The sequence below is a fragment of the Olea europaea genome, chromosome 1, assembly GCF_002742605.1.
Source record: "Olea europaea var. sylvestris chromosome 1, O_europaea_v1, whole genome shotgun sequence".
NCBI classification, from domain to species: domain Eukaryota; kingdom Viridiplantae; phylum Streptophyta; class Magnoliopsida; order Lamiales; family Oleaceae; genus Olea; species Olea europaea.
In genome coordinates this window covers 22,197,649-22,222,393 of record NC_036237.1, presented here as the reverse complement: position 1 = coordinate 22,222,393, position 24,745 = coordinate 22,197,649, and the positions used below count along the sequence as shown (strand labels likewise).

Below are 24,745 nucleotides of genomic sequence, written 5' to 3'. Positions count from 1 at the left end.
TACTTGGCATGGGTAGAATTAAGAATTAAAGTTGCCTAATGTTGGACTTTGTGAAGCCTAATCATCCTATATTTTATCGTGTGGAACATAACTATATTGTGTTGGACAGAGTGGAACCTAACATTTTTACTATACTAAGTATTTTAGGGGGCTGGTTTATGGGTGGTAGAATGAGGCCCTATTATCTTCTTCATTGGAGACTTAAAATTTTTTATTGATGTTTTGTGGCCTTATTTTTGGTGTTATTTATTTATTTACTGTTTTGATTTGAATGTTTATAATTGTTTAAATATAGGAGTTAATTGAATTAATTGCCTTAATAATCTAGGAGAAATTAATATGACTTGTTGCTTTTAATTGGCTTAATTTCGCATTTGAGTCTTAACTATTCGGTAAATTTAAACTTTCAAGCTTGTTGCACTATTTATAGTAATATGGAGGCAGAGCGTTGTATATTATATGATGTGACATTTTGATACTATAGAAACTATAGGAGTTTCCTCAGGTTCTCCCTAATATGGACTATAGTTGGACATTTTGTATGTATCGTAGGAAGATAGGACGATTTGTAAAGGATGATGATATGATTTTTTAGGTTTACTGGACTTTTATTTAGTCTTATTAAAGGTTAAAGCATGTCTAGTTGTGCTCTAGTGTTATTTGTTATACCAAATATAATTTTCGGAAGTTACTTTTTTCCATCACAGAATTCAGTTTTTCAAGTCGTAGCCTTTAAGCATGGCAAAACATGCTCAGGTGTTTGATGACGCACACGGGGCACACACGTCACACCTGTATGTAACAAACACAATTAGCACCTTCACATTACTTGCACGCGCAAGACCTGCACATTGTTAAATATACTCAATAAGACTCGATACCCTTCAATGTAAGAGATTCTCTCATTATATAGAACCAAAATCACCTCTAAATATGGTGGCAATCAATCACAATATTAACTAACGGTAACCTATAATTGATAAATGATAAAATAAACAATCTATCTATATACAATACAATTATAAAAATAATATAGACGTCAAGCTGTAATCTTCAACGATCTCCATAATCTTATTTAACCTCATTAACACACATAACATGCACGGATGCTCATGACAACTTGCCAGTTGAAAGAATCATTCCCAGCCATGCCGAAGATTTTGATGCTAAAAGTTTATTTTCTCGAACCCACGTAAAGCTCCTTCACCTAATGATGGAACAAGAATAGTAGTAACAATTAACAATTGAAGTGGTGACATCAAATGACTCCAACAAAGGTTTGAGAGGAGAAATGGAGATAGTAAAGATGAAATAAAGTGAGAAGCAAATGAGTGTATATCCAATATGTACAATCTACTTTAAAAATATCATATGAAATGAGTGTATGTTCAACTCTAAACCAATTGTTGGCCACCCACTTACAGTTGACATTTTTGAAAGCGGTTCTTGGAATAACCTCCTTAATGGTTCTGAATGCTACAAAAGAAGCTTAGTGTGGTACCATGATCTGAGCAAAGAAACCTCAGATTTTCAAAGTTCAAATTTTATTATTACAATGAGGCCATTTAGAAGACGTAACACCAAGAATGTTGCTGCAACAGCTGAGCCTAGGGCTTTGTAAAAAAGGATTAGGAAATTTTCATAACTGACTAGTTTACAGGAACTAGAGTGGAAGAAACCAGTGCTTGAAAAGGTCACAATCCATGTTGTGCCTTTCGCGTCACTGAAGTGGTTTTCAGTTGGCTGAATGCAGCATTGAATAGCTCAATCTAAGAAATTTTTAGTATTCTGAATTTGATTTTTATTTAATTAGGCCATTGTTTCGGGTGTTCTTTTGTTGAACGATGTTTAGTTAGTGGCACTGTTTATAGTAATTTGGAAATTCAAGGGTTTCGTATTATAGGCTGTGACATTTTATTATTATAGAAACTTCAGGAGTTTTCAAAAGTTGCAGACAGTAGCTGTACTTTTTGGTTGTACTGGAGGAACATAGGCTGAGTTGTAACAGATGATGATCTATTGTATTTAGGTTTACTGATCTTATATTTATTCTCATTAGTGATGATGTTATGTTGAGCTTGAAAGTTATTTCTTGTCAAGAATGAACTTTTAAGCATGGCCAAACATGCTCTGCAATTTGATGGAACACATAGGATCCACACATTGTGCCTGCACGGGACCCGCACATGCATCATATACACATTAACACACGCAGATGCGCATGACTATGTCTCAGTTGAACTAAGTGGCTGCACATGATGTAAGAATCCTCCCACCAGCTAAAGATGAAGATGGCTTGCCAACTTATTTTCCAGTATCCCCTTGAAGCTCGAACACCTATGGAAGAGGAATATAATAACAGTAACAATTGAATTGGTAACATCATACGGCTCCAAAAAATGAGGGTTTAAGAGGAGAAAATGGAGAAAGGAAAGAGGAAACAAAGTAAAAGAAAATGAGTGTATAATATGCGCAAATTAATTCAAAAATGTAAAAGAAAACTAGTGTATGTTTACCTGTAAACCAATTGTTGGCCGTGGATGTTTTGGAAGGTGGTTCTTGCGATAACCTCATTAATGGTTTCGAACGCTACAATACAAGCTGGGAGTTTTACAATGATATGAGTAAAGAAACTTAAAGTTTTCAAAGTTCGGATGTGGTAATTACAAAGAGGCTACATGGAAGGCCCAACAATAAGAATGTCACACCGCAGTAGCTAATCCTACCAATGAAATCATGAAAATCGAAGAAGTCTAGGGATTCACTGAAAAGACCAGGAAACTGTTCACTGATTGGTTCGCCATAACCAGAGGAGGAACTGGTAACTAAAAAGCTCACAAAACCTTTTGTAGCTTGCATCCTGCTGAAGGTAGTGTTCAGACATTGAAGCATTGAATAGCTATATCTAAGCAATTCATGGAGTTTTCTTCATGGGATTTTTTTTAGGCTCTTGAATTTAGGTGATGTTGTGTTGAACTATGTTCTGTTAGTTGCATTATTTATAGTTATCAGGAGGTACAAGTGCAGTATATTATATGCTGCGACATTTTGTTACTATAGAAACATATGAGTTTTCTTAGGTTCTCCCTAATATGGACAATAGTTAAACTTTGTTGAGTAGTAAACTTGCTTTTTGGACTAAATAATATGGGTTTAAGGATTTTGCTTATAGGCTCAAATCAATTAAAAGGCCCAACATGCATAGCATTTCTAGAAGTATTATCTAGAAAAATCTATATAAATATCTACTAGAAAAATCTATATAAATATCTAAGTAAGATATATAAAGAATATCTAGAGAATTCTAGAAAAATATCTTGATGTGTGGTCTAGGTGCCTCTAGAAAATATGTGGACTAGAATCTTCTTGTAAATACTATATAAAGGGGTAGTGCCCTCCATTTTGTAACAAGCCAAAAAGTGTGTAAAGTCTTGAATTTGAGAAATATAAGTTTCCTTTTTTTCACTTCCTTCTTCCTATTAGTGTTGTCTTCTTAAAAGCCTTAGCCAATCCAAGTTAGTAAACACATCTTTCCTCCAACAAACAGGTATCAGAGCCCCAAGGTTCTTGTGAAAAATGGCAAGTGAGATGATTCCTTTTCAAGTCCCCCAACTCAACAAGGATAATTACGACAATTGGAGTATAAGAATGAAAGCATTGCTCGGGTCACAAGATGCATGGGAGATCATAGAGAAAGGCTACACGGAGCCACAAGATGAGGTTGCTCTATCCCAAGCACAAAGGGATAGTTTGAAGGATGCAAGGAAGAAGGACAAGAAGGCGCTCGCCCTCATCTATCAAGCCTTATTTGAAGGCATGTTCGAGAAAGTAGCTTCTGCTACTACGAGTAAGGAAGTATGAGAGATCTTCCAAAACTCCCACAAAGGAGTTGAGAAGGTGAAAAAGGTTCGACTTCAAACACTTTGAGGTGAGTTTGAAGCTTTACATATGAAAGAATCGGAATCAAATTCTAATTACTTCTCTAGAATATTAGCTATTGTGAATCAATTAAAAAAGAATGGAGAAAAGTTGAACGACACTCGAGTAATTAAAAAGATACTTAGGTCTTTAGATTCTAAATTTGACTACATAGTTGTAGCCATTGAGGAATCTAAAGATCTAGATAGTATGAGTGTCGATCAACTCATGGGATTTTCACAAGCCCATGAGGAAAGACTAAAGAAGAAGGTGAAAGAAGAGTCATTAAAGCAAGCTCTTCAAACAAATCTCACTTTGAACGAGGGTGAATGAAGGTTCAATAGTAGAAGAAGCCAAAGAGGAAGAGAACAAGGCCAAGATCGAGGAAGAATTGCATTCTACAAGGAGGAAAGAAGACAAAGTTCATTTTCTACCAGAGGTCGCGGAAGAGGAAAAGGTACGAGACAAAATGAAGGACCAAGGTATGACAAATCTCAAATTAAATGTTACAATTGTCAAAAACTTGGTCATTGTGCTTCAGAATGTAGAAATATTACTAACCAAGTTGAGGAGAAAGCCAACTACGCTTGTCGGGAAAGTGAAGTAGATCCTGCACTACTGTTGGCTTACAAAGGTGAAGAGAGCAGAGAAAAGAATACTTGGTATTTGGATACAGGAGCAAACAATCATATGTGTGGAAGAAAAAACATGTTTGTGGAGTTTGATGAATTAGTAAGCGGCAACATTACCTTTGGAGATAAATCCAAGATCCCAGTGAAAGGAAAAAGTAAAATCTTGATCCGCTTGAAAAATGGTACGCATCAATTTATCTCAAATGTCCATTATGTGCCAAATATGAAGAATAACATTTTAAGTTTGGGACAACTCTTAGAAAAGGGCTATGATATTCATTTGAAAGATCATAGTCTTTCAATAAGAGATCGAAGAGAAAATTTGATTGTCAAAGTCTCTATGACAAGAAAGAGAATGTTTGCGTTAAGCATTCAAAATGATGTCGCTAAATACTTAAAAGCTTATTTTAAAGATTCATCTTGACTTTGACACTTGAGATTTGGGCATCTTAATTTTGGAGGCTTAAAATTGTTGAGTAAGAAGAAAATTGTGAAAGGTTGCCTCCAATAAATCATGTGGATCAATTATGTAAAGGATGCTTACTTAGAAAGCATTCGAGAAAAAGTTTTCCAAAAGAAGCATCTACAAGAGCTAATAAGCCACTAGAACTTGTACACTCCGATGTTTGTGGGCCAATTAATCCAAGCTCTCTCGGTAAGAGCAATTATTTTGTTCTTTTTATTGATGATTTCAGTAGAAAGACTTGAGTCTATTTTCTCAAACAAAAATTGGAAGTTTTTGAAACTTTGAAGAAGTTCAAAGCTCTTGTTGAAAAAGAAAGCGGATATAGTATAAAAGCCTTGAGATTGAATAGAGGAGGAGAGTTCACCTCCAAAAAGTTTGAGAAATATTGTGAGGAGAATGGAATTCGTCGCCTATTGACAGTTCCATACTCTCCACAACAAAATGGAGTAGCCGAAAGAAAGAACAGATCCATTCTTAACATGGCCCGCTACATGCTCAAAAATAAGAGATTGCCCAAAGAACTTTGGGCTGAAGCTGTTAATTGCGCCGTGTATCTGTCTAACCGATCACCTTCTAAAAGTGTGTGGAATAAGACACCACAAGAAGCATGGAGTGGAAGAAAGCCTAGCATCTCTCACTTACAAGTATTTGGGAACATTGCATATGCTCATGTACCAGATCAAAAACGGTCCAAGTTAGATGACAAAAGTGAAAGGTATGTCTTCATCGGCTATGATTTTCGCTCTAAAGGCTACAAGTTGTATAATCCAAGGAATGAGAAGATCACCATAAGTAGATGTCAAGTTTGATGAAGAAGGAGCTTGGGATTGGGGTGTCCAAGAAGAAGACTATGACTTCTTACCATTCTTTGATAAAGAAGAGCAAGAGAATGGAGAGCAGCAAGAGATTATCATTCTACCTCTATGACCTACTCATGGAGGTGCTTCTCCATCATCTTCACAAGGAGAAAGTTCAAGCAAAAGAACACCACGGATGAGGAGCCTACAAGAGCTATATGAGGTAACCGAAAATCAAAATGATCTCCCACTTTTTTGTCTTTTTGTCGATTGTGAACCAATAGGCTATGAAGAAGCGGTACAAAATAAAAGATGGTGAGATGCCATGGATGAAGAGATTAAGGCTATTTAGAAAAATGACACATGGGAGCTGACAACTCTTTCCAAAAAAAAGAGAGCAATCGGAGTTAAGTGGGTGTACAAAACAAAGAAGAACGCTAAAGGAGACGTAGAAAGATACAAAGTAAGATTGGTTGCCAAAGGCTACAACCAACAGTCGGGAATCGATTATGAAGAGGTATTTGACGTAGAAAGATACAAAGTAAGATTGGTTGCCAAAGGCTACAACCAACAGTCGGGAATCGATTATGAAGAGGTATTTGCTCCTGTTGCTCGTTTAGAAACCATAAGATTAATTATCTCTTTTGTAGCGCAAAATAAGTGAAAGATATTCCAAATGGACGTGAAATCTACATTTCTAAATGACTATCTCGAAGAAGAAATTTATGTGAAGCAATCAATGGGCTATAAAATAAAATGACACGAAGGTAAAGTCCTGAAACTAAAAAAGGCTTTATATGGGTTAAACCAGGCTCCAAGGGCATGGAATAGTAGAATTGACAAGTATTTTCTAGAAAATGACTTTACAAAATGCCCTCACAAGTATGCCCTTTATACGAAGGTAAATGAGAAATGAGATATTTTGCTTGTTTGTTTGTATGTAGATGATCTTATATTCACAAGAAATAATCAAAGTATGATCACTGAGTTTAAGAAGGTCATGGCTCAAGAATTTGAGATGATGGATATCGGTCTCATGGCCTACTATCTTGGGATAGAGGTAAAGCAAATGGAGGACTACATTTTCATCTCACAAGAAGGATATGCGAAAGAAATTCTAAAGAAATTCAATATAGAGGACTGTAAGCACGTATGCACCCCCGTCAAATGCGGAATCAAGTTGTCGAAGGATGATGAAGATGAAAAAGTAAATCCAACACTTTTTAAGAGTCTTGTTGGAAATCTAAGATATTTGACGTGCACAAGACCAGATATCCTTTTTGGAGTTGGGCTTATTAGTCGCTATATGGAGACACCTCCCATGACCCATATGAAAACTGCAAAGAGAATTCTTTTCTACATCAAAGGTACGCTTGATTATGGCTTAGTCTATTCATCATCTAATGAGTTCAACCTTGTTGGATATAGTGACAGCGATTGGGGCGGAGATAGTGATGATAGAAAAAGTACGACTGGGTATGTGTTTTACTTGGGCAACACAGCTTTCACTTGGAGCTCAAAGAAGCAATCGATCGTAGCACTATCTACATGTTAAGCTGAATATGTTGCAGCTACATCAAGTGTCTGCCATACTACATCAAGTAAACTTGATTTTTGGCCTAAATAATATGGACTTAAGAATTTTGCTTATAAGCCCAAATCAATTAAAAAGCCCAACATGCATAGCATTTCTAGAAGTATTATCTAGAAAAATCTATATAAATATCTACTAGAAAAATTTATATAAATATCTACTAGAAAAATCTATATAAATATCTAAGTAAGATATATAAAGAATATCTAGAAAATTCTAGAAAAATATCTTGATGTGTGGTCAAGGTGTCTCTAGAAAATGTGTGGACTAGAATCTTCTTGTAAATACTATATAAAGGAATAGTGCCCTCCATTCTGTAACAAGCCAAAAAGTGTGTAAAGTCTTGAATTTGAGAAATACAAGTTTCCTTTTTTCACTTCCTTCTTCCTATTAGTATTGTCCTCTTAAAAGCCTTAACCAATTCAAGTTAGTAAACCCATCTTTCCTCTAACAAACTTTTTGTATGTAATGTAGGAGAATAATCTGAGTTGTAAAGGACGATGGTATGATGTTTCTGGATTTACTGAAGATTTATCTACTCTCCTTAAAGGTTAAAGCATGTTTGGTTGTGCTTGAGCATTATTTGTTGAACAAAACATAATTTTTACAAGTTAATATTTTCTAATACAAAATTCACTATTTCAAGAAGTAACTTTTAAGCATGGCCAAACAAGGTCAGTTGTTAGATAGCACATATATGGCAGACACAACTTACCTGCATGTTACAAACACATGCAGCACATTCATGTAACACGCACTCGTAGAGCCTCCACATAACATGAAAAAATGCGCATGACAACATGCCAGTTGGATGAAGCAAGCTGCACATGTCAGAATTCTCACCAGCTGCGCTGAAGATTTTGATAGCCTATGAATTTATTTCCAGAACCTCCTTACTTGAATCTCTGGCTCCTAATGATGGAACAATACCTGTAGTAACAATTTGAATTGGTGACATCAAATGACTCCAACAAATGAGGGTTTGAGAGGAGAAAATGGAAAAAGTAATACGAAATGAAGTGAGAAGAAGACGAGTGAATGTCTAATATGTGAAATCTACTTAAACAATATTAAAGAAAACGAGTTTACGTTAAACTGTAAATCAATTGTTTTCCACAAACTTATGGTTGACATTTTAGAAGGCAGTTCTAGTGATAGCCTCATTAATGATTCTTGATTCTAAAAATATTAGCTCGGCGTTGTACATTGATCTAAGTAAAGAAAAACCTCAGGTTTTAAAAGTTCTGATGTGAAATGTCGCGCGCCGCAGCAGCTTACCCCATAAATGAAATTTGAAGAATGAAGAAGTGTAGGGCTTTGTACAAAAGGATCAGGTAATTTTCTTCAATGACAAGTTTGCAGGAAGTAAAGGAGAAGAAACCGGGGATTGAAAAGGTCGCAAACGAAGTTGTGGCCTTTGTCCTGCTGAAGACTCTGCTGAATGCAGCATTGACTAGCTCAATCTAAGCGATTTTTTTTGGAGTTTCCTGCAATAGATTGAATTTAGGTGTTCTGGTGTTGAAACTACAATGAAGACAATTTCTTCATTTATCTCTATTTGTTTCCAACAATCCCCCTCATGAATATGAAATTGGCTAAAATAGAACATAGAATATTGTTCGGTTTGTAGAAGAAGACAATTTGCTCCGGTCAAGTAGTTAAAGACTTTGATCTCCAGTGAGATCTACCTGATTTGACTAATCAATGGATTTGATATCTTGAACTGTTAGTCATTTGTGTAAACCAAAACAAAGAAGTCATGTGGTATTTCTGTGTTAAAGATAGTCCTCGCGTTTGTGTTTATTTTAGCCTTATACACCTGTAGTTTTAAAGAATTTAACCTACAAAGTTCTCTTCTCACTTACATAGTGATTTCTAGAATGAGTAAACTTATTCACTCCACAATTTTCTTCATTGTTTTATAGAAATCATTAAAGAAAAGTGTACCCTATTATATACATATGCAAGTTCTTGTCATAAGAATGGATAGGAATTAAACAACTATTGTCTTACAAAGGTTGGTAGTCCTTTTAAACCTAGATCGTTAGATTGGGTTGCCTCTATGATGACTTTTAACTGAGCTCCAAACTTTATCAAAATAATTAAATTTTTTGAATTTGACATTTAAGAAAAAAGTTGACTTACGAACATGTTTGGAAATAAAAAATCACTTAAAATTTACTTTTACATAGTTTTAGGCCTAGCCAAACTTGATGCTTTCCCATGGCTCTGAGATGTAAAATCAGATTACTTACTTGAGCTAGATTTTTTGAAGTTTTAACTTTCATAGGAAGTTAGAAATGTTCAGCTCCTACTTACATCAGCAAATATTTCTCTGTTTTTATGCAGCACCATATGAAGTTGTTGGCAGTTGATATTCCCATGGCAGGTGGACCTGATCAGTGGTTGTTCTTCATTGGGGACGAAGAAGAGTATATGATCGGTGGTGGTCTAATTTCTGAACTGCAGGATCTAGTTATCAAGGCATTAGCAGCGACTAAGGAGTTTGAAGACCGTGAACAGTTGGAGGATGAAGAGGATTCCGGAATGGAACTTCAAGAAACCAGGAGGAAACACCATGAAAAAATTGTAAAGCTTGAAAAAGGCGATTCACAGTAATCTCTTGCTGTGAGTTTGTCTTTATTCTTTAACATCTTCCATTTTCTTTCCTCTTTTATTTTACTCAGGAGTTTTTTTTGCATTGCATTCGTGTAAAAAATTTGTGCGACAAATTTGGTGTAACTTGGAGTAAAGGGCTGATACAATCTGAAAAATCTTTGCACATACCATTGGACATTGCAAAGTGAGACAATAATCTCATATTTTCGAGAACGTTTTGAGGGCTTGAGTTTCTTCCATCATTATACATTTTCCTAAGGAAATTATGATTATTTTTATACGTATCCCATGGTTTTCTACAGGAATGATCTATTAAGCATTAATGCTCATATTATGTTAAGTATATATTGATGGATAAACATATGGTGAGCCTCAACATTTGAATTAAGTTTAAAATTCACCAATGAAATTATATGACATTGTCACTGGTGCTTAGCATAAAATGAGCACCATGCTCCTTAGATAATTCCTGTGATCTACTATATTTTTTTTGTTTGATATATTCTCATTATAAATGGTAATCGAGTTAAACTGTAATACATTTAAAAAAAAAAAAAAAAAGATATAATAAGTGGGCAGGCGGTGGATATATATAAAATATATATATCCACCAAACTTAATCCATTACCCAAGTCCCAACTAAAACAAATCCATTTCATTTACATAGGGATGATAGATCAACGACCCATTTATGGAATAAGAGTATCGATTTTCATGATTAAATGTTATTATTTTCTCTTCATAGAAAGAAAGAACAAAATTTATATGGGTATAGAAATATCAAAAGTTTTGCTATTAGGAAATTTTGAGGAAATATTTGCTCTTATATCTAAAAATGATAAGTAATTGATTCACGATAATGATTTATATTAAGGCTTAGAAGGTATTTTGAAGTAAACTTATAAATTATGGATGATACTATAGATTGTTGAAAAGGCATGATTAAAACATGATTTATAGTTGTTTATATTGGGGTTGAATTTAGAAAATGTGGTCTCATCGCAATGGAAAAACATCAATACTTACTATCATCGGAGTTTAAGGTATATTTTTATTTGAAATGGTGAAAATTGAAGTTGGCATATTAGAACTTGCTACAAATAACTCTTTTGAGGTTATATATGATGCTTACATATTTCGAAAGCTTATTTACTGGGATGAAAGTTGCAAAAGAAAGTTATTGAATCTTAATATGTGACCATTGTTATAGTGAAAAGAAAAAGGGAGGTGAAGATTTCGAGTAACATGAAAGGTCGTATCTTGAACTTTAAATTGGGAAATAATTGAATTTTTCTACGACGGGGTAAAATGAAAAGTTGAGAATATCATATATTGCTCCTTGAGGTGTTACTTAAAACTTGGGCCTACTTGTTTAATGGTGAAGTTACAACGGTTATTTGGTATTAAAGAAAGTATTGTCTATTTTTAAGGCTCAGTAAATAGATATTAGATTTAATTTGTGCTTTGAGGTTATCGATGAAATTATAGAGATCTCAACTCCGAAAAGCCAAATAAGATGCAAGATATGAAAGAATAAATTGTGTCTAGTTAAGGTTATTACAGAAAGTCATTCATTAGGTACGCTTTGTACATTTGGGTATTCAAATCTTAGTTGATCGAATTTTGAGGACGAAATTTTTTTAAGGGAGTGAGTTTTGTAATACATTAAAAAAAAGTCAAACTTCAAAAAATATATATATATAATAAGTGGGCAGACGGTGGATATATATAAAATATATATATCCACCAAACTTAATCCATTATCCAAGTCCCAACTAAAACAAATCCATTTCATTTACACAGGTGAGAGAAGCCGAGAATGGAGAGAAAGAGAAAAGAGAAAAAAATAAAAAAAATAAAAAAAATAAAAAAATAAAAAAAAAGGGAGGAAGAAGGAAAATAAATAAAAAAATTTTGCCAACGTGTTAGGAATTAAGTGGTCTACATTATTAGGCTTGAATTCCTCAATTTTGAAAGGTAAGTAAAAAGTTACTTATTGTCAAGTTATGCTTGATTTTATAATTGTTAGATTGTTAGATTAAATTTAATTTTATTGAAAGGATTAAGTATACTAAACTATGAAATTGAATAATATTGGTGGTCTACACGATTTTGTGGTGACGGTGGTAGTTGTGGTGGATTAAAGTGGTTGTGGTGGTCGTGGCGATTTGGTTGATTTTGACAAATAATTGGACTTGTGACCTTAAAATTGTGATTGTGACTCCCAATTGTAACTCACAATTTGGAAGTCATAGTTGGTCATGACGGTGGTTGTAGTGGTCATGGCTGCTTGGTTGATTTGTGACTCACAATTGGATACGTGACCTGAAAATTGTGACTGTGAATTGTAAGTGTTGGTGGCGGTCACTTATTATTTGGTTGACCGTGACTATTGAATTGGTTGACCAATAAATAATATGTGACCAATGAAAAAGATAAATTGTGATCGAAAATTAATATGTGACCTAAAAAATTGTTAATTTGTGATCGATAACTTGATAATTTGTGATTGTATAATAAGTTGTGATATGTAATATTTGTGATTTGTGACCAATAAATAAATCGTGACTTATAAATTTTTCGATTTGTAACCGATGAACAAACTATGACCTATATAATTGTTGAATTATAACCGTAAAATAATTTGTGACATAAAATTTTGATTTGTGACAAAAAAGAACAAGTGAGGAATTAAATCGTTAATTTGTAATCAAATTATATAAATCTGTGACTTAAATATATTTAATTACTAAATTAATTAAATTATAAATAATTTTAATAAAAATCTGATTTTTGAAATTTGTAACTTGTTTTCTTATTTTTGAAATGTGCCATAATTAATCCCTTACTTATGAAATTTTCTCTTTTTGTATCTCCAATTCTCTATTATTGGAATTCCACCAACATAATGATTAATGTGTATACATTGCTTCCAATTTGAGGATACACAAGGAAAGAAGAAGAATAAGAAGTTCACTTTGAGTATACACGAGAGTAATTATTTTAAGTGTTTAACCACTAAAAAGTGTGAAAATGGGTTTTTTATTATTATTATTATTATTTTTAACTTCAACAACATATGAGATTATTGGAAAAATTGGTGATTTGTGTGTAGATAACATATTATTTAACACAACTATTTTAAATATAAACATATAAGTAATATAATTCAACAAGAATGCAAACATAAGAGGATAGTTAGAAATGGCGAGCTTTGGGAGTCACGGCAAGAACGCTGTTCTAAAGTCATGTCACCTTCCTTTCGTGAGAATTTTTTCAGCATTACACGGCTTCAACATAAAACTCATATGGCCCTTCTTCTATAGGCACGACCATAGGAAAATAATTGAACGAGTCTTTCATTGATTTTCCAAAATAGTATATTATAAAATTGTAGAGAATATTTTTGGATTCAATGATCTCAAGTTGTGTTTTCTAGTTGTATCTCAAAATTGTGATTTTAATGTTGTGTCCTCCATTTTTATAGTGCACAATTTAAACCCCACACTAATGAAAATTAATCAATTCATAACCTCCATTCAAATATTTAATTGTATGTTATATTATAAATTAAGATTTTAATTAAACCAAAACTGAAAATTAAAATATAATAATTTTGAAAGTTAAAACTTAATATAATTTCCAATAGTCCCCCACAAGTCTTAATCTTCCAAAATAAAGAAATATATATTATATAGTGGCAACGTTATACTGTGTTGTAGGTGTAGGTGTCTTTTGGATTTGAATCTCACTTAATGATAACGATTTCCATTTGAGGGAACCACAATAGACTAAACATTGAATTAGGTCTCTTTGGTTAAATTTTAATTGTTTTACACACAGTATCGATTTAGACTCAGTTCATAGCGGGTAGCGCTTTTAATGGTCATGCGCTCTAATCTTGATTCTAGTAAGAGTCTCTAGAGAATAGCTCAATCCCATAGCCACGGCCTCATGACAACTCTTACATAGGTGAATCCTTCAAGGTGTGTGTGACCCACACCTCGCAAGAATTCTCGCATCGGTACTCATTCAAAATTAAATCATTCCTAACATCACATTATTATTAGCACTATCACCATAGGGATGAGCACAAATAAATAGTGCTATTACAAGTCACACAGTACAGATTGTTTCTACCACGTTGAACCTTCTTCATGAGATCTCCAATCACAAATGTTGGATTACTTCCGGAGATGACTCCCTTATGAGCTTAAACTCATCCCCCTCAATGATTTATGTATGTTCATCTCGGACTACATATATTCATGTCTCTTGGACAATAAATTGGTACCATTATTTTGCAATTCTTCATATACATCTGCAAAGTCAGCTAAGAACTTTTCTAAAATGTTAATATCACATATAAGATAACTTCATGAAATTTTTTATATTGACTAATTTTAATATTGACTTTTAGTATCATGGTTGGACAAATACTACTATTGAGCTCTTTCACTTCACCTGCAATCTTCAACTTCAATCTGTACACTTTGCTCAAAATGACAATTTCATGATAATTATAACTATTCATGGATACAATACATATATTCGAAATTTTTCTTTAATACCCCCACATTCCAAGGATTTTAAGTACTTCCACTTGGACAACATAATTGAACACAATAATATTCATGTATCACAAAACATTAGACGATAAGAATTAGAATTAGCATAACTATAAAATATCAAATATGATTTATCAACATTAATCTAAGTAAACGTGCCTTTATAAGAATAAAATAAATCTTGAATACAAAATGCTTGTAATTTTGTACTCCATATTAGCAAACCATAGTGCCAAAATTTAATTAGACCGTAAACTAATTTTCAAATATAGTAAATCAAATATTCCACAAAAGAAATATTCTTTCGATTAAGCACAATCACGTGAAATTCTAGCAAATATAGAATATAATCCAAATTCATCGTCCACACGCATTCATTTTACTAACTTAAAATTATAAGGGCTCATATAAAATTTAATTATTAAGATATAAAGCTTTCAAAACTTAAATCAAATTTAATTATTCTAACATCAAAATATGAGTTACGTATCTAAATTGAATAAAATCACTATTATTCACATGAGTTACAATTAAAACTTTTCTAAAGGGATAATTAGACACATTTGTGAGTTAAATCTTTTAATCATTTGTTCAAAATGAAATCATAGAATTCCCATGTAAACAGTGTAATTCATCGCATTCATGTACATGACAAAATACTAGTTATGGTTATAATGTACGATAATAATATCTCACTTTATATTTAGACCAAAATTTTCTCATTTTTTTAATTTAACTATCCACGTAAAAAATTAGAAACAATTCCACAAGAATGGCAAGGAGTACCATTTTCTGTTGGAATTATGAGAATAAAAGTCATTAGATCAATTCAGTATATAATATATTTATAGGTTGTCTCAATTGCATCCAAATGTATGTACCCTTTGAGCCACGGAATAGTACTGGGTACTCACTTAAGTTTTGAATAAGTATGAGATTTGTAGCCATAAATTACAGCTAGACTCATAACTCAAAATATTGGATAATACAGCAAGTAGATTGAATTCACATATAGCAGACTATATACTTTTATTTATGTTCAAATGGGAACCATATATATATATATATATATATATTAACATTAATCAAATTTTGTACATGTAGGGATGTAAAAATAGGTTCACGACTGTTGCATCTAAAACAAACAACTGCGAATATTAAATCTTCAACAATAGATTGTGTGTTGAAGAGAAATTGGGATAGGTGCAAGAGAAACTGAACATTAATTTTGTCAAATTTCAATTCCACATAAAACAGAATTATTTCAAGTAATACTCAAGTGAACTGAAAACTACTGTTAGATAAACGGCCAGAGAATATAGTGGGAAAAAAAAAAAAAAAACTGTGTTTAGAAAATATTGGAAATGATAGTCTAAAATGACTTTTGCTGACAAAGTCAATTAGCATTTGCTCATAATTAATAGCTGATAAACAAAATTAAGAAAATTAATGGAGGATTTTTATACTAAGAGATATTCATGGATTTTTTTTCTTTTTTTTTATTATTATTTTTTTTCCAACTAGAAGCATGCTTTTACATATTTGATCATTATTTCTTTTGCACACTCCGCCACTATAAGATAAAAATAAAAGTTAAATGAAAATACTATTAACATTAAGTTCATGAAAACTAAATCCAAATGTATCAAAGAAGAAATATACATTTATTGACTAAAGATCACACTTACGATTTATCTAAGAGAAAAGTTTATTTATACACAAGGCACACATTAATCAAGCATCACATGAAACACTTCGTTGTTTAAATATTACCATAAAATCATCTACACAAATCACAACACAACTTTAGAATGTTGAGAAATTTGGTGATTTGTGTGTATATAAAATATTATTTAACACAACTATTTTAAATATAAACATATAAGTAATATCTCAACAAGAATGCAAACATAAGAGGAGAGTTAGAAATGACAAGCCTTGGGAGTCACGTCGAGGATGATATCCTAAAGTCGTATCACTTTCCCTTCGCGCGGGTTCTTTTGGCACTACTTGGCTCTAAAATAAAACCAATGTGGCTTTACTTCTATGGGCGCGACCATAGGAAGATAATTGAATGAGACTTTCATCGATTTGCCAAAATAGTATATTATAAAATTATAGAGAATATTTTTGGATTCAATTATCTCAAGTTATGTATTCTAGTTGTATCTCAAGAGTGTGATTTTGATGTTGTGTCCTCCCTTTTTATAGTGTATAATTTAAACCCCCCACACTAATGAAAATTAATCAATTCATAACGTCCAATCAAATATTTAATTGTATGTTATATTATAAATTAAGATTTTAATTAAACCAAAATTAAAATTTAAAATATAATAATTTTGAAAGTTAAAACTTAATATAATTTCCAACTGAGACATCCTTTTCGGAGGAAGGTGGAGTGAGGATTTTCTATAATATCCATTTATCCTTTAATCAATATTTTATTAGCAGTTTAATGGATGGAAAGAGTTTTTGGCTGATTTGTCACAATTGACGGCAATAACGTGACATGCTAGCAATTTCATTTGCCATGTCTATTAGTCTGTCGATTGTTCAAACGACAAGTTACTGAGTGAACGATGAGATAAAGTTTTGATAAGTTTGATGAATATTCGGATAAAAATTTATTGTCTATGAGAAATATTGTGAAAAATTCAATGAAGATATGGATTTTCAACTTCAAAATAAAGTATAATTACTTATTTCAGTTTCATTTCTCATGCTATTTTTAGATATTTGAATATTTCAAAGTTGGACAATAGCTGTTTTGATCACTTTGTGAAAATATATAAAATATTATGACATATTTGATTCGCTAAATTAAATAAATGAATTATAGAATAGGTTGTTAACTACGGTCATTCAAGTGGAACATACAAAAAGTCTATATTCGGTGCATCTTAAAGTTTTAATTTAAAAAAAGTTAACAATTAATTTTAATCATATATTTTATGGGATTGTTAACTTTTTTAACCATATATTTCATCAACATTTATCAAAATTAATTAAAAATCTGATTTTTAATGGGCTAAACATATGTCATAAATGTGTTTGTCAGCATAATTTTTCTTTTTTTTCCCCTAAAATGGAAACAGCAACAATAAGCAGCTGACTTGTGGGTCGTGGGAGTTTGTGTTTAAGCATCATCCTATTCTATTCTATTCTATTCTATTCAATACATAATTCTTTGTACAGTTAAGAAAAATTCTTATCATTCTGGTCCCGCTTTTACCTGTCTCTTCCGTGTCCAATCATTCTTTCTTTTAGAGAGATAGATAATAAGACGAAATCAAGAGTTCGACTTTTAGTTGTGGGATTGACAAGCTGTTCTTTTACGGTTGAGAAAGACACCGCCATAATTGTGGTAGTTGGTGCTCTGTGTGTGTATTTGTGTGGGTGTGAGAGAGAGAGACAGAGACAGAGAGAGAGAGAGAGAGAGGGGTGGAAAATAGCAGGAAGGAGAAGAAGAAGACGATCTAATGGTGAAAAAGATTTTCTCATCGGTACCCTGTTTCTTCCCAGGTTGGTTCGTCTATTTCCTTACTCCCACTCATTTTCTTGCTTCATTCTATTTCCTTTCTCTCTATATACATGTACTGATATACATATTCATATATCTGTATTGTATCTATATATATAGAGAGAGAATGAGTTTGATTATGATCTGATCTGTGTTTAATCAAATGGGTTTTACACAAATTCGGTAGAGAAGGTAGAATTAATTTAATATGTCATTATATTATGTATGCTTCTTAATTCCCATCTTTCTTTGCTTGCTAAATCATGTCTTAAATCTTCGTGGGATTAGTTTCAAGATTGTACAAAATACCCTTTTTTTCAAACATTTATTTGCCCAAACGTGTTGGGACTTGGGTGATTTACATGAATTTCATTACACTATATGTCGATTTTTGCTATGACACTCTTGTCGAAGGTAGCTATCCATTTATGAAAATTTTACACAGTGCGAGGCTTTGGTTAAAAAGAATGAATATGGCATCCAGGTCATGGCTTCTATTATAAGATCTTGGCAATTGGTTTGATTCAGTTTTGTTAATTCTATTCAAAAAAATCTTTATTTTTCGATTTTTTCTTAGTTGTCTATTGCAAGAGGCTAAGGAAAACATGAAAAATCTTCCTAGTTTAAGTTAGAATGGGAAAACTGTTAGAATAACTAAAGAGTCTATTTGTACTTTATACATTCTTAATACGTAATGGATTTTTTTTTCCAAGTAAGATGCGACACAGTTATGCAAGGATTTGATGAATATTTAGTGGGTTAAGTGGTATATTTTTTTCTTGTAATGATTTATCTTGCTGTTCTCTTGTAATCTGTTTTTGTGTGAATTTGTCTGCATAAATACTCTAAAATTCACTTCTCATGGTTTCCAACAGGTTTTGGTATTTAAACAACATCAGGCTTGTTGGATATCTTGTTCGTACATATCTTCTCTTTGTTTCCTAGACTTCTAGCAAGTTAAAGGTAGAGTTTGAAAAGGTTGATCTTTGATGATTCGATAAGCCAAATATCAGGTGAAAAATGAGTACTCCACCAACCACAAAAGTCCGACTGGTTAGATGTCCTAGATGCCAACAGGTTCTAGCAGAGTTGCCAGATGTTCCTCTATACAAGTGTGGAGGATGTGGTACAGTTCTCCAAGGTAGTAACTTTCCAGTTTTACTTATCTCATATTAATAGTATGATATTGTTTCTTGAAATTTATTTGAAGCTTATTATAATATCTCGTGGGATGATTAGTATGGCATTTAAAGATTGAAAATATGTTAAAAAGTGTAGTTCTAGCCCCTGAAAATGATCTATTTTGCGATGCAGATACTTGGCATGGGTAGAATTAAGAATTAAAGCTGCCAAATGTTGGACTGTGTAAAACCTAATCATCCTATATTTCGCCGTGTGGAACATAACTATATTGTGTTGGACAGAATGGAACCTAAAATTTTTACTATACAAGTATATTAAGGGGATTGTTTATGGGTGGTAGAATGAGGCCCTATTATCTTCTTCGTTGTGGAGAAAATCAGTAATGGAAAAGTGAACGTAACTCTCACATTGAGGATGAGCCATTATTAAAAAAAAAAAAAATTGTGCTCTGTTCTAATTATATTACTTTCAATAGTAAAGATAGTAATCCATGACACCAAGACCTCAATTTTTTTTACTGATGTTTTGTGGGCTTATTTTCTACTTCCTATCTTTCTTTTTGTCTTCTTATGTTCCTTCTGTTTTTGCCTGCATGTAGCTAAAAATTGGAAAAATGAATCTAATGATGCAAATGTACGCTTACAAGAAAGAGATGCTGTTGTCAAAACCGAGCAGGATCGTGTTTCAGGAGAGAAGGAAGAGGCTGGCTCTAATCAAGATTTAACTCCTCCCTTGAGTGGAGGATCCTCGACAGAAAATGACAACGCGGGAGATTACGGTGGACATGACAAAAACTTCTCTGATAAGATTTCTAGTCAGCCCGAGGTTAACTGTTTTGAGAGAAAAGATTCATCTGCTGAGACAAGAAAATCTTTGGATGAAGATGAATGTCCTTTGGAGCAAAATACCGGCAGATTAGATTCCAGGTTTCTGCAGGATTACAATAGGAAATGGAGTAGAGGCAGAAACTTATCTGATGAATCTCCTAGTTCAAACAAGTTTAATTGTCATATGGTTGATGGATCGACCCAAGAAGTTAGAGAATGCATGGCATGGAATGACACGATTCCTTTGGACAAATGCCATGGAAGGCATCCAATGGAAGTTGGAGAAAATATCGAGGGGATCAAAAGTCAATATATTGTACCAGAAAATGATGTAAAGATTTCGAACATTTCAAAAAGTCTCAAAACTTCATCACGTCCAACTGGACCAACTACTGACCCCAATGAGAATATCAAGATTCATCCAAACTTTAGAAGCTTGAGCAAGGAAAGCAGTTTGAACACGCATACTGGAGATCTATTTGTTGCTGCTGAAAGCCCCTTGAACGATAGCGTTGTGTCAGTCGATTTCATCACTTCAGATGGTGAACACATGGAGCATTCCTGGAGTCCTGAAACTATTGGCAGAGCAAGTTCGGTAGATACTTTGGGAAGCTTGCCTCTTGTTGATCCTATTAATGATCTTAGCGATAAACGTGAGGATATGTATAAATCTCCTACAATCAGAAGTTACTATGCTTATGATGGTAGTGTATCATCTTATGATGGAACGGATGATCAAATTCCCAACCATATTTTACAACCATCCAGAAGAAAGTTTGAGTTGCCTGAAACAAAAAGATACGATCACACCAGTGAAAACAGGACAAGATTTGATAAAGAAAGTTTTTCTCGATCACCATTCAGTCCCAGTGATTTCATGGAAAGTCATGGAAATGGAAAACCTCTGAGTTATCAGCACAATCTTTTTGAGCACCATCCGAACTTTTATTCACCAGGTGAGCCTTCTAACTCAGAACCAGACAAAATGGACTTGTTGAGAATGGTCTATGAACTCGAAGATCAGCTTAACAGGATGCGTTTTTCAAGTGATATGACAAACAGAGGGTTTCCGTCTATCATGGATGAAAAGTATACTCCGCTGTATGATGATCATTTAGTACCAGAAAGGGAGATGCATGCAGATTTGAACCATCCTAGGTATCATATGAGACACAGTCAAGTACAATGTTGGCCTGGACAATGCAGTGCCTCAAGAATGCCACATTCCGTGGACGCCGCACATTGCAGTCGCCAAGTCAACTGCTCTTGTGTGCATTGTTGCTCACCACAGTTTCCTTCACATTCAATGTGTTGTGACAGTGTTCAGTCTCATGCCTCGAGTTCCTCGACTCCCCAGCGTTACATGAGCTCTGAGGCTTCCTTATTGGATGACGAGATGAAAATGTCATATTCGAGGGAGAAATATCAGGCAGCAAAGAGATATATCCGGCCTATAGCTGGTGGAGCTCCATTTGTGAATTGTTATCATTGCTTGGAATTGTTGCAGCTACCAGCAGACTTTCTCTTATCCAAGAAAAAATATCAGCGACTGAGATGCAATGCTTGTCGGGAAGTTCTTAAATTCTCACTTCAGGAAGGAACGACTATAGTTCAATACATTTCTGATGGTTTTGCCCCTCCACCAAGCGAAGCATACAAATAAAATGACACCACCAGTAAGAGAAATCTCATACCAAACTCTCGTTCTGCTATTCTCTTCTAAGGATATTCTTAACATCCGGATATTCTTATCAGAAATTGTGCGGCAAACTATAACTATCCACCAAGAAGATTTATTTTGATGCCTTGAATTGGTTGTTTGTTGTGTATAACAACAGCACAATAATTTTTTCTGATATTAATGTCACTTTTCCACTACAATTTAAACTCTAAACTATAAACACATTATAAATTACCATTTCTTTTCCTCCACATTTACTTATTTATTTATTTTTTTCTGAAACGATTTAAATTTTAAAATATATTAAAATAACATAGAACATAAGAGTAGGGTAGCGACCATGTCCTCCATCCCCACACCAATTCTCCTCGGGACGTAACATCTTGCCATTCCTAGCTCTCTTACACGTCTGTCATCATGTTAACTAGGCTTTGAGAAATAAATAAGAACAAAACAATAAATCATCAGGAAACAAAAAATCTTGTGTGCTGCAAGCACATCTCTACTTAAAATGGACGTAAGTATGACTACACTTGGTACAATGCATAAGCGTATAACAGTGTCACAATATAAGATTTAAGAATTGTTTGTATCCGATTCAGAATCGGTATCCAACTGCATCTGAAGAGGATTTAATCTGTTTGTATTGGCTTCCAATGGTGGGAGTCCATCATCATCTGTCGAACTTTCTGAATCATCTCTTTCGGATGTATGTGAGTGGGAATATGGCTTCAAGTTAGCTGGGGGCGTGGATTTGAACGTTTCTGGCCTGCATCGATAGCCAGCAATGTAGCATGCAGTTAATTTATGTTCAGCGGATGCAATGTGTCTTGAACGACTTCAAAATAAAAACAGAACAATGCAACCATCATTTACACACAAACACACACCCCTCAATTCAGCAACACAAACTGGTTCGTACTTCTATAGCAAGAAATCTTGAAATGCGAACCCCTTGTTACACCACCAGCAATTGCACCAGGGGATTAGTGCATTTGTTGATCAAAGTTGGAAATGCGTTATTTATTTTGGATATCTACCTTTTTTTATCTCAAACCTAAGAAAAAAGTAATCAATTCAAACATTTGAAAACAAAAATTTACTTAAAGAATAAATTTAAGTTACTTTTGAGATCAGCCAAACATGCTATATATCAGGAATGCAGGAGATACAAGTTACATGATGGTTCTTTACTAGCCGTAAAGAAAAGCTGCTAAACGACAAATGTAGAATATCGGCCAAATGTACTAGTACGTACAAAATCTGCACAACAGACAACTAAAAGGATATATCATGATCATCACACATGCACCATCCTTAATAAGCCATTTCCTATATTGCAAAGCGGGACAATGGAGAAGTAATTATGAAGAATTTAGAATAAGTATGTACCAGTTTGGACATTTTTGAAGCAGACGAACTTGTTCATGGTAGAGTACTCGCGTAATGATGCACCCAACTTTTCTGCCAGACTCGGCTGCCTCTTCTCTACCACCTTCATCAGCCACAACAAAGTTCCCTATCATTGAAACCAAAGGAGTCATCATCCCTGTTAGCTTCAGGAAAATAATTCAAAAAAAATAATAATGGCCATCTAGAAATTAAGAAAAATCCATTAGAAGAAACATTTATGAGAGCCTTGATTAGATAATGGCAGCATTAATTTCAACACTTTCATCAAAAGAACAAAACCTCGTTTGATCCACATGCTTTTCTGGAATTTTGCTGGAAAAATTGCTAGCAATTTCTGGCCTTTTGCATCCATTACCTTCACATTCAGATTGTAAGTTTTAGCACAACCTCTAATTTGAAAATAACTCAGTCTGTCACTTAGAAAGAGTAAGTGTACCTCAGTAAGATTGGAGCCCCTGAGATCCACAACTTGCATTATGCTTTGGCCTTGCTGAAGAGTCACCATCTCTTCCTCAACTGCCCTCTTGAGATTCTTCCGCCCTCCTCTCATTTCGTTAAGTTCTTTTTCTTCTGCAAAATGAAACAGTTCAAAAGATTAAAGTCGAAAAGGTGCAGAATACTATGTAATATCAAAAAAATCTACTCAAAAATTTAAGCACGGATTTCATGACCTGCCATGCCAATTCCTACATGAAGCATTGCCATTAGTTATAGCATTTCATACACCGGAAACGAATCGGCATCCCCCAGTCCATTCGCCATTCCATGTTAGGTATAGTTCAGTCCCGAGTAGTTTGCCACTTTCTAACAACTACATATATCCCATTTTTTCTTTTCCATTTTTTTTTCCCCTTATTTGTCCACGTTAATCTTATTTCCTTTTATCTTATCCAATTATTCGTCATTACAGAATCCACCTGGGGGACTAGAGGGGCAACTGGCCCAGCTGAATTTTGGTCTTGGATATTTCAGGGGAGCCAGTTTTTAAGGCAAGGAGAAAACCATGAACAACCGCATCAAGAATTCAAGAGAAATATCGTCGAAAAATCACTGTTGCTAGAGGAAGATTACAATCAAGAAACAACAATTTTGGACAAATAAATAAATTATGAGTTGAGTTGAAATTGAATCATTCCGAACAATCCGATCGAGTGCGATTTAATATATAAGCCCGTTTTTACACTCATAAAATTGGATACTACCTTCCAATTTTGTTGATGAAGAAGTTGAGTAAATCACTGCAACACAAGATAAATTGGTGCCAATGGGTTACGAATCCCTTGATTTTCAGCGTAATGCCGATGAAGAAAACCTTTAGCCTCTTGTACCCTTTCCTCTATGAATTGAACAATGTTAGTTGGATATGCATGCCTTCTAACTGGGCTTTACATGGGCCTCAATCAAGTATGTAATTAATAAAAGAGCAAAATTCATATTTAAGGTGTATTTCTTACACCATTTTAAAAGTCAGGTAAGAAGTTTGAAAATTCAAAATTCAAGTTTGTATTTAATTAATTAAAATTATTTATTAAATAAATATATTAAAGTCACAGTAAAATAATTA

At 33.6% G+C, this 24,745-nt stretch overlaps 3 protein-coding genes across 5 annotated transcripts; 2 read left to right on the top strand and 1 right to left on the bottom strand.

Moving 5' to 3' along the window:
* Positions 1-6,813: 6,813 nt before the first annotated feature.
* Positions 6,814-7,962, top strand: LOC111405988 (uncharacterized mitochondrial protein AtMg00810-like). Its single transcript, XM_023035143.1, has 2 exons — positions 6,814-7,347; positions 7,882-7,962. The coding sequence occupies exons 1-2, from the start codon at positions 6,814-6,816 to the stop codon at positions 7,960-7,962; spliced, it is 615 nt and encodes a 204-aa protein (XP_022890911.1).
* A 9,861-nt stretch (positions 7,963-17,823) lies between these two features.
* LOC111397250 (protein ENHANCED DISEASE RESISTANCE 4-like) lies at positions 17,824-22,015 on the top strand. 2 transcript variants are annotated; one of them, XM_023024082.1, is made up of 3 exons: positions 17,824-18,119; positions 18,993-19,258; positions 19,859-22,015. In XM_023024082.1, the coding sequence occupies exons 2-3, from the start codon at positions 19,138-19,140 to the stop codon at positions 21,748-21,750; spliced, it is 2,013 nt and encodes a 670-aa protein (XP_022879850.1). In that variant the 5' UTR covers positions 17,824-18,119; positions 18,993-19,137; the 3' UTR covers positions 21,751-22,015. The 2 variants fall into 2 exon arrangements, with proteins under 2 accessions (XP_022879850.1, XP_022879857.1); XM_023024089.1 differs by lacking the exon at positions 17,824-18,119 and adding an exon at positions 18,206-18,309.
* A 168-nt stretch (positions 22,016-22,183) lies between these two features.
* On the bottom strand, positions 22,184-24,532 carry LOC111397238 (probable RNA-binding protein EIF1AD). Of its 2 annotated transcripts, none has more exons than XM_023024069.1 (5): positions 24,384-24,532; positions 23,618-23,751; positions 23,461-23,536; positions 23,161-23,287; positions 22,184-22,537 (listed from the first exon to the last, which is right to left on the bottom strand). In XM_023024069.1, exons 2-5 carry the CDS (start codon positions 23,729-23,731, stop codon positions 22,345-22,347), a joined length of 510 nt encoding a protein of 169 aa, XP_022879837.1. In that variant the 5' UTR covers positions 23,732-23,751; positions 24,384-24,532; the 3' UTR covers positions 22,184-22,344. The 2 variants fall into 2 exon arrangements, with proteins under 2 accessions (XP_022879837.1, XP_022879829.1); XM_023024061.1 differs by lacking the exon at positions 24,384-24,532 and adding an exon at positions 23,853-24,300.
* Positions 24,533-24,745: the final 213 nt, after the last annotated feature.

Coding starts and splice junctions, on each gene's coding strand:
- LOC111405988 (XM_023035143.1), top strand. CDS start 6,814: ATGGCTCAAGAATTTGAGATGATGGATATCGGTCTCATGGCCTACTAT. Junction 7,348..7,881: donor GCTCAAAGAAGCAATCGATC/GTAGCACTATCT, acceptor TATGTAATGTAG/GAGAATAATCTGAGTTGTAA.
- LOC111397250 (XM_023024082.1), top strand. CDS start 19,138: ATGAGTACTCCACCAACCACAAAAGTCCGACTGGTTAGATGTCCTAGA. Junction 19,259..19,858: donor ATGTGGTACAGTTCTCCAAG/GTAGTAACTTTC, acceptor GCCTGCATGTAG/CTAAAAATTGGAAAAATGAA.
- LOC111397238 (XM_023024061.1), bottom strand. CDS start 23,886: ATGGCAATGCTTCATGTAGGAATTGGCATGGCAG. Junction 23,752..23,852: donor TGTAGGAATTGGCATGGCAG/GTCATGAAATCC, acceptor TTCATTTTGCAG/AAGAAAAAGAACTTAACGAA. Junction 23,537..23,617: donor GGGGCTCCAATCTTACTGAG/GTACACTTACTC, acceptor CTGAATGTGAAG/GTAATGGATGCAAAAGGCCA.